Source organism: Bactrocera oleae, chromosome 5 (assembly GCF_042242935.1).
Source record: "Bactrocera oleae isolate idBacOlea1 chromosome 5, idBacOlea1, whole genome shotgun sequence".
Lineage (NCBI taxonomy): Eukaryota > Metazoa > Arthropoda > Insecta > Diptera > Tephritidae > Bactrocera > Bactrocera oleae.
Genome location: NC_091539.1, coordinates 46,588,125 through 46,598,185, shown reverse-complemented (window position 1 = coordinate 46,598,185; position 10,061 = coordinate 46,588,125). Strand labels below are relative to the sequence as shown.

The 10,061-nt window shown below is 28.6% G+C and overlaps 1 protein-coding gene across 17 annotated transcripts in view; it reads right to left on the bottom strand.

The window, feature by feature from the left end:
• Positions 1 to 1,012: 1,012 nt before the first annotated feature.
• Positions 1,013 to 10,061, bottom strand: part of Evi5 (ecotropic viral integration site 5) — a 66,805-nt gene continuing 57,756 nt past the window's right edge. For 13 of the 17 annotated variants that reach the window (XM_036365964.2, XM_036365957.2, XM_036365955.2 and 10 more), the window contains one exon: positions 1,013 to 6,682. In XM_036365964.2, the coding sequence (XP_036221857.2) occupies positions 6,545 to 6,682 (138 nt within the window). In that variant the 3' untranslated portion in view covers positions 1,013 to 6,544. Of the gene's footprint in view, positions 6,683 to 9,726; positions 9,817 to 10,061 lie in introns of all 17 variants that reach the window. The other 4 variants (XM_036365976.2, XM_036365968.2, XM_036365974.2 and 1 more) reach the window with 1 other exon arrangement.

Below are 10,061 nucleotides of genomic sequence, written 5' to 3'. Positions count from 1 at the left end.
ATATTATTTTGAAAATTGCGTAGTCAGTGTTATCGCTTAGGTTAACTTTCTGCAAAAAAAAAGTTGACCCAGCTAAAATAGGTGGCCCAAAAATATTAAATTTTGTTGGTAATTCGACGGATTTATTGCATATCTTGAAAACCGATGGTCGGAAAATTTTTCTGAAAATTGCACTACCTGACCCATCGCTTGGCCTATATTTCTGCGTCAAAAATTTTGACCTGGTTAACAAAGAAACAGAAATTTCAAAATTTCTCCTAAATTTGTCCATTTTTAGCAGAATTGTTGAAATAACTTTTCAACCGGAAGCGGAAATGTTTTTTTTTTTAATATTGCATTGTGCGCCAAACTTCGGGAATATAGCAGTACAAATTCTTTTCATATAGCTCCCACCCGTTGTTCAGAAACCAGTATTTCCGGCAATCTTTTGAACATATCCGCAACTATCTGAGTAATACATATCATGCCCCCTATCATATGCAACGTTTTTGCATATCAACATTTCCCCCACACGCAACCGGGGGTGGAAAGGAAAATTGAAAATTTGCAGCAAAATCTAGACTTTCTACCAGGCGCCCAGAAGTGCATAGCAAGTAGCTGCGGAAAGGTTTTTGCCGAATATTTCGGAAACCGTTGGAGGAAATATTTTTTTGAAAATAGCATTGCCAGTGTTATTGCATGGGTTATCTTTCTGCATCAAAAATTTTGACTTAGCGAAAATAGGTGGCCCAAAAGTATTAAACTTTGTTGGTAAATCGACGGTTTTTGCCGATCAGCAGCTTGTTTTTGTTGAATATCTCGGAAACCGGTGATCGGAAAATTCTTCTGAAAATATCACTGTTCGGCCCATCGCTTGGGCTATCTACATCAAAATTTTCACCTGGATAATAAAAATGATATTGAAATTTTAATATTTCTCCGTAAATGGACCATTTTTGGCAGAATTTACTTTGGAATGTTGTTATTTCTATTCAATAATATATTGGTATTTTTGTGGAAATTAATACAACACTTTTTAATTGATTTCAAGGGTTTTATTCGCAATTTTTATAATTCATGTATTTGTTTTTGTATTTTTTTTATTTTTAATTTCGTCAAAGTACAGTACATTCATTCACTAAATTGTAAGTGGATGACAAACGCTTTTAAGTATATTTGTTTGCATAATTTATTTAATAACACAATTTTTCTTTGTTGTTGCTTCATATTTCTAATTTTAATTAATTTCGTTTGCAATTTCAAAGTCTTCGCTTACTGGCAATAGACAAATTATTTCATAAAATGTTTAGCTTGTCTTCGTTAATATCTTTTTGCTTCGTGTATGCACTCGTGTTTGTGTGTAGTTGTGTCTCGTAATAGTATATATGAGTGGTTAATATAATGTCGTTTAAAATCGTTGGCTAAAAACATTTTACAATAAGGAAAAATGTCTTAGCATTTATGCTTTCACTTATTTGTATGTACTCGTAACAACCAATCAGCATCGGTTATGGTAAGTTAAGTTAAGTTTCGATCTACAAGTTTCTTCCTACTAATTCATGTAAGTATGTATGTATTTATTAATTATATAAAGTGCTCGAGTACTTGTAAAGTGGCGATGTCTGTCTGTATGTCAAAGTGGTGTGGCGAGCTGTACACTATAAAAAAACTGTGGGATATTTTATTGTTATAGAAATGGTAGTCACAAGAGAGTTAATTTGGCATATTCAGTGTTGCATAGTATTGAACATTTATAACGGTAGTAAAGCCAATACAATTACTTTGAGACAACTTCCGACCAATTATTTATACAAATTACTTAATACCAATAGAAAAGTTCAAATTCATAAAATTTAAATTAAAAGATAAAGCAAATGCAATACCAACAACAGTATACGTGAAATAACAGTTTTTCGGATTCTTACAGTAACATTTATAATTTTTTAAAATTGAATTTGGAAACGTTTTGGAAATTTTCTAAATATTTTTTAAATGCTCAGATTTCTAAATCGCTATTAGGAATGTTTAATAATTTTTTCAATACAGTTTTGGGACAATTCTTCGCACAGATTTTGTATGCATTTGTATTTTGTATAAATTTGCCGCTTTTTTTCTTTAAATTTTTAAGTGGTAAGTATTGAGATATGTTTGAGTTATTTTTCTTTAATTTTCTGTGTTTTTATGTTTTTTTTTTTGTTTTACGTGAACATTTTTAATCAGTGTAAGTACAAGACAAATGTTTGCTGAGTAAGATTATGCTCTTATATAGCTATTATATATAGATATGGCTAAAATATAATTAAAATTCAAGAGTGGACGTATTTTGGAGTATAAATAACAATATTTTAAAAAGATATTATAATTTAAGAAAATTAAAAATCAAATCAAATCAATATAATAACAACACTTAAACAATTATGAGCAAGGTAATGAAAATTAGAATAATAAAGAGTTATTTTTATACAAAAAGACAAAAATCAAAATCAAAAGTTATATAAATTAACGGTAATATAGCATTAGTTTGCTGCCAACAGGTAAAAGCCATGTAAAATTAGTCGTTTAGTCAATATTGAATTCGGACAATCGTTTTCAAGATATCGCCAAATAACGGCTTTGGTAGATTTTTGCTTTTAAGGCATCGACTTGTAAATTTCAAAAAATCGATTTTCTCGCAACGCTGTTTTCAGAGTCAGTGAGGAAAATTTCTCCGAAAACGGTTTGACCGATACACTTAAAATTTTCGTACGACCTTCCTAGATATATTTGCCAGGTATTAATCGAAGTAATACGATAAGCAGTAAAGGCTTACTCGCCTCCAGACACCTATTTTTAAAAGTCCTGTTGTTGTTGTAGCGGCAGAATTCTGCCGAGTTGACAGTACTTAGCCGGATAAAAATCCGTGTCCGTTCTGGTTACGTAGACCCGACTGTTGTGGCAATGGGAAAGTTTCAAAAATCCTTCTGAGGATCGGCTACGGAAACAAGAGAATCCAAAATTTTGCAAACTGAATCGCCGAATGACTCTTCAAAAAAACTTCACAAAAAAATACGCGTTTATTTCTGATTTACAAGTAGATATAACGGCTCCAACGACTAGTTTTACACGTCTGTGCTTGAACAAAAATTAGTATAAAATATTTGAAAATCAAAAATTGTTAAGGATAATAAAGTGAAAAAATTTTAAATACAAAAAAATTATAATTTAACCAAAAACAAAATTTAAAATATACAAATTAGCTAAATAATATTTTAGTATATACATAAAATATATAGTACATATGCAAACATACGCAAGTTTTTTTTCTGCATAAGCTTCTTTTTATAAAATTGTTAACTATATTAAACATAATTTGTGCTTCCTCGTTCGCCCAAAGCGTTCGGTTAACGTCGCCGCTTTACACTCTTCGCAAGAGTTTCGCTTAAGTTAAAATTGGTTAAATTCTTATGCTTAGATTCGCAAATAATTAAAATACTACTTTTGCGCTAAAATTATAAATACTTGCTAATTACACTTATTTTAGTGAATTTTATATGCCCTCCAATACTTTAGCGCTGTGGCAGTTACTTTCTTTAACAAGTTTATAAAAAAATTAATTCTAATAATTACTTAAAACAACAAGAAACTTAAAAATTCGTTAAACTGTGTTTTTGTCACTGACTGTTATTGCACATTATATCAAGTGTGTTTGTATGTAAGTAAATAAAATATTTAAAAATAACAATAATATAATAGTAATAATAAAAATCAAATCGTACAGTTAAAAAAAAATTTGTAGCTGCGAGTTAATATATGGATGTATTAATAATAATCTTTCGCTGCATCGATTAAACTTTTTTCAAAAAATAAGAAATTCAATTCTTAAAATTTAAACCAGTTTTTGTATAAAAAAATTAAATTATTAATAAAAGTTTTTTTTATATATTTTTTTGTTAGCAATTTGTAGTTGTACTTGCAGCGTTTTAAAAACACTATAAAACACAACTTAAATGGGCAACTTTCTACATTTAGTGCTGTGAATGTAATCGATTGTGATTAAACCAAGAGTTGTTACTATCACGCCAAACATTTCAAAACTTTTAGGTTAGTTTTTGCTTTATTTCAAAGAAACTTATTAATGTGTTTTTTTTTAAATTCTAATTAATATCATTTGCATGCATTTTTAACAAAAAAAAAATCGAATTATTCTCAGATAGCCTTTTATATTTATGTTTATGTAATTATATATTGACAGTTGTGTGCCTTTTTGTGCTTAAACTTTTAATATATTCATCATTTCGCCTCTTTTACCAACTTTTTATACTCTCGCAGCACTTTGACCATGAGTATAATTGCCTTATTTATTTTTATTTTGCTTAATTTTGGCCACTTTGTTTCAGAAAATACCTGTAATATGTATTTAAATATTTATGTCTGTTTGTATATGTTTATATGGAACACTAATATATTAAAATTTTAATGGAGGTATTCACTGCATTGAGTTGTGTATCGAAATGTGCGTCAATTTTTCAAAGTTAGTGAGAGTGTGGAGACCTTAATTAGATTAATTTTTTGCAAAAATTAAAAAAAATAGGAAAAATGTTCTCTTTGGCTACACCGAAGTAGAACACCCTTTACGGTTGCATTTCTTATAGCATAAAAGCGTATACAATGATCTATATCTTGATTTTAATCGATAATTTAATTTCTTGGCAAACTACGCCGTTGCTTTGGAAAATATCACATGCCGAATTTCGTGAAAATATCTTGTCAAATAAAAAAGTTTTCCATACAAGGAATTGATTTTAAAAGATTAGATTGTTTGGCAGCTATATGCTATAGTGGTGTGATATCGGCGGTTCAACAAATGAGCAGTTTTGGCGAACAAAAAAAGTGCCAAAATATCAGTTCAATATCTCAAAAACTGTATTTATATATATGTTAAACGTTATAAGGTCTTCGACGTTTTCTTCTAGCTCTTGGAAACATCGTGGCAAACTTACTATACCCTTTCTGGTGTATAACAATTTCTAAAATGAAAAAAAAATTAATTTTAATTTATTTGTGAAAAAAGTAATATTAATAATTTACATTTTATAGTTAAATCACTTTTCATCGCAAAAAAATTTAAAAAAATTTAATATTCAGACTCTAAAGGAAACAAATACACGTCTATCATGCCAAAAAAATATAAATTTTAGCTCCACTTTTCTTATTCGAGTTATTTGAATTTAGTACTCTCAATTTTTCTGATATTGCAATCACTATTTTCAATACACTTTCTCACGCAACAGCAAATACCCTCTAAAAATATGTATGTTGGTTACTTTATGTATTATAAGTTAATGCCTGTGTGTGTCAAAAATTCGCTATTCGCTATCGACATTTCTACTCGTTTATGCCATTAAATTTTATGTTGCCATTAAAGTTTATGTTGGGATCATAGTTGTTGTTCTAGTTTTCACATACTGATTTTCAGTGCCATAATTTGTTGTAATAATACATAATGCATATCTGTATAAACTAACGCTACATATGTATGTTTGTATGTATTTATGTAAAAGTCATAAATGTTTGTATAAAAACATGTTCAGTTTGAGACAAATCGTTTTTCTTTCGCTTCAATTCAGTTTGCGAAATTCCTTTTAACTACAATTTTTTTATTACACCTCAGTTAATCGGTAATAGGTGATTTATATTTTTGTTACTTTTCAGAATTTTTCATTCGCGTCACTTATAACTTGTATATCAGTTACACATAAATATAAATATAAATTCAAAATAAACTCACTTTTATGTTGTTATTGCATATTTAATGTCTGCATGTGCTGGGTTAAAAAAAAGTTTTTTTTGTTTTTTTTTTTTAAGTTTAGCAGTATATGCTAGAAAATGTCTTTAGATTTATAACCTCAAAAAAATGTTAAAATAAAAATGATGTTTGCAAACTTTTAAGCGCGCAGTTAAAACATTTAGTCTTCAGCACTAGCGTATTACAGAACAATACACTTATTTATATATTTTGCTCTTTTAAATTACAACAATTAAATATATTAATAGTAATAATAATACAATAATCATCAATTGGTATAGACGCTATAACAAATTGCTAATAAATTATTAATGCATATTACATACTATATTATTTGTATGTTGACATGCAAGCAGCAAGCAAATTATTTAGAATTATTTCAAATAAAAATAATTGAGAATTAATTAATAATAATAATTAAAAATAATAATAATAATAGGTGTCGCAACATAATCGCTGCAAAAGCATAATATACACATGTATAAACTTACTTACATCTAAATGCATAATTAGAAATTAAATACTATAATTTATTTTAATTTAAGTTAATTGTTAGTTTGGAATTTTCTACTTGCGTAATACAATAGCAGTTTTGTTGAATCTAATATTAATTTGGAGTATGTGTGTGTGTGTGGTTTTTTTTTTCTTATTTGTTATAAATATTCTCGCAAAAACTGTCTACATAATATCCATATGGAAAATAGAATATCAGCGGGACAACCGTGCAATGGTGTCTCTAAATTTGTGTGCTAACTCCTCTCTCCGCAGCCGCATTATGTATTATGTGGTTGACAATTCGGCGCTCTCACGCCGCATATTCAATTCGTTGAAGTCGATCTCGTTGGATTCGATCGATTGTATCGAGGAGCTGCGCAGTTTATTAATTGGATATTTGCCACGACTTCGAATGGCGGTTAACTGTAAAGTACGTTGAAATAAGTTAAAGAAATTAATGCGTGATAAAATGGAAAAATATTGATGTTGACTATACAACTGTTTGACATATTTATATACATACATATAATATATATATATATATATAGTTAAAGTGCATGCATACATGTAGTAGTATTAACAGACATATAATTTTAAATAAATTTCGTTAACCAATATTACACAATTCTAGTACGAATACAAACCAATTTGAATAACTCTACTGTGTGGCAGTGAGTCATGAGTTATGGGGTGAAGGAGCCAAGTATATGTAAATATATTGTATAATATTAATTTAAAGATCGTAAAAGATAGAAAAATATAAAATATAGACACCGATTTAGCATTATTAGTGTTTTTAAGTAATGCATATAAAAATAAAAAAAATACTAGTTTAAAACCAAAAATTTTAGACTAGACCATAAAACACTAGTTTGCAACTAGAATTTCTGAGCTGAAATAAGAGTAGTTCGAAAAACAACCAGTGAATTGTGAAACAATTTACTAATACATTTCTTAAGAAATTTGAGTTCATTTGTAAATCTAAACTAACAATTAGTAATTCAGCTAACACTAAAAAATTATTATTGTTTTTGAGATAGTTTTTCTACCTTCGCGGTTTAAAAAAAATCAATGTTTTTGCATATTTCTAATGTAATGTGCTAACTATAAATATGCCCTATAGCATTTGGTCGTAAGCATGTTGGTTTACGAGATATCGAGTCCCAAACCTAGCCCAGCGTTCACTATTTGCGTCGCGCAGTCAGTTTTGAACACGTTACCCTAAACGTGGCGTTTTTTTTAAGTTTTGGAACGATTTTGATAAAACTTTAAAAGGTATTCGAAATCTGTAAATTGTTACTGATTCACACAACATCTCGCTATTTTTAGATACGACCCTTTATGGATTTGTTTTCGACTTTTCACAGGCTTTTTTAGCTTGGTCAAAAAATACACTTTTTTTAAATCGCTGCTATTTTATTAGATAGTCCATATATTTATTCCAAAAAGCTTGTGTCTAGTCTTAATTGGGGTTCTGAAACTGAAAAGTCATGCCAGAAAGTCGACAGCGCACAGAGGGTGGTACATTCAAAGAATCGTCAAGGGCAGAGTTTAAACAAAAAAAAAATATTTTTTTTCTATATCCAAATTTAAAAATTAATTAAAGAAATAAAAAATGTTATTTAATCAAATTCTTTTTTTTTTTACTAGATAAGACTGAAAAAGTCTGCCATTTTGAAAGCCGAATTGAATTGACCCGACACTAATATCTTATGTACACAGACTATACTCTGCTGTTTAGCTATTCAACTTATTTTGTTATTATTTATATTTATCTATTATACTTTTACTTCATCAAAAGTATTTCTCGTAGATATCTACACATGCTACTATAACCGATTTATAAATATTTACGATCGTGCAAAATACTCTGTCCTTTTATTCTCTTACTAGAAAAGCAAAATCCCGAACAAATTTTTACAGTAATAATTCTTTTCCGTTTGAAATTTGAACAAGGCTTCAATATAACAGTGTGGTATAATATAAAGATCAAGCTTTATTTCCAAAGACAAAAATATATATTTCGTACCGAGAATCTTCATCTCATTAGCAGTCAAAATTAATGTTTTGTTTAGGGGGTTATATCCACTTATGAATTTCAATAAATCAAATTTTTTTGCTTACATATCGAATGTACATATATGTATTTGAGAATATTCTCCGAAATTTTGAAGTTTATCCGATAAATAGTTTCGGAGCTATGAGGGTATTTGTAAGAATTGTTTAACTTTGTGTAATCGGCTAACCAAACTTTTTCTTGAAACGCTGTGTTCAGAGTTGGTGAGGAAATTTTCTTCGAAACGGTTGGACCGATGGACTTGAAATTTTCACACGATCTTTTAGATATACTTGAGTGAAGGAATAATATTTTTGATAACGATTTCGATTTTTTAAGTGACTCTGAAATGTACATTTTTTCACAAAAATTGACGTTTTTTGGGAAGCCGCCATTGCCATTTGGTCAAAAATCAAAATTTTGACTAGTCCTTCGATTATTACCTCTATATATCTATGGTAATAATAAAATTTTTGGATTTTTGTTTTTGAGATAATTTTAAGCAGAAAAATCTTCCTCACCGCCAAACAGCTTTTTTCGAAGGTCCTCTTGGAGGTCGAATACGGGATCAAGAGAATTCAAAATTTTTCAAAATGAATCACCGATTTTGAAATTACGTTAAATTCTATAAATGTACATTATTTTTATTTAATTATTAAATAAAACGCCTCTTCAAAAAAAAGTTCATAAATAACGCTTTTCTCTGACTTGCAAATGGATATAGTAACACCATAAAGGTGAGACATAACAAACAAGTGGATATGGACTTGGGCGATCTTTGGTTGCAACAAACAGCGCAGCATGCCACACAACTCATTTTATAATTGTTATTTTTATGACAAATCGGCCAGTATCGATTATTTGTCTGTACCGAACAATAAAGAGGAAAACATAAGATTTATAATTTTAATCGATTGATATATATCTAAGTACATACATCAGATGTTGAGGTATGTTATTAATTAAATATTGAGGTAAACTTTCAACTGCTTTAGGGTCAGCAATAGTAAATAAAAAATATACATTACGTTTATTTCATATATAATTTTCATTAAAAATAGTCATGCGTTCCATAAACTTTAGTTCCAATAATTAAATGGATACTGAGTAGCCAATACAAAATATTTTTATTGTCATGCAAATGCCATAATTTAAGGATATTAATTGAAGAAATGGCATGCAACCGAATATATGTACTTATGTAGTTATGTGATTAAATTTGTACTACCAGAGCATACTTTTTCAGAATTTTTATTTTTTGATTATTTTTGCGAAACATGATGGTTTTTGTTGTTGATTTCTAATGCGTTTAATGATTAGTTCTGCAGTTGTATTGTACACTTGCGCGTACATTTTCGTAAAATGAGTAAATATTTGAATTAAATTGATTGGTTGGTTGGTTAGTAATGACCTGATTTTTCATTAATATTTTTCATTCTTTGTTTATTTAGCTTATCCACTTCCATGGTTCAGTATCGGGGCTTGTTATTGGCGTGGGATACTAAAAAATACATATACAGTGAATAATTCATATTGAAATGTGAGTAGTTCAATTTAAGTTTGTATGTAGAGTAATGAAAAAAAAACGAACGAAAACAAAAACAAAAAAAAATTACTATTATGAAAAATATTAATTCCATATACAAAATAAATGGTTTTTTTTTTATATATAAAAAAGGGTTCATCAAGAGTTTCCTGTAAAACATAATGGAATAACAACAAAATAGCGCATACATACATACAAAA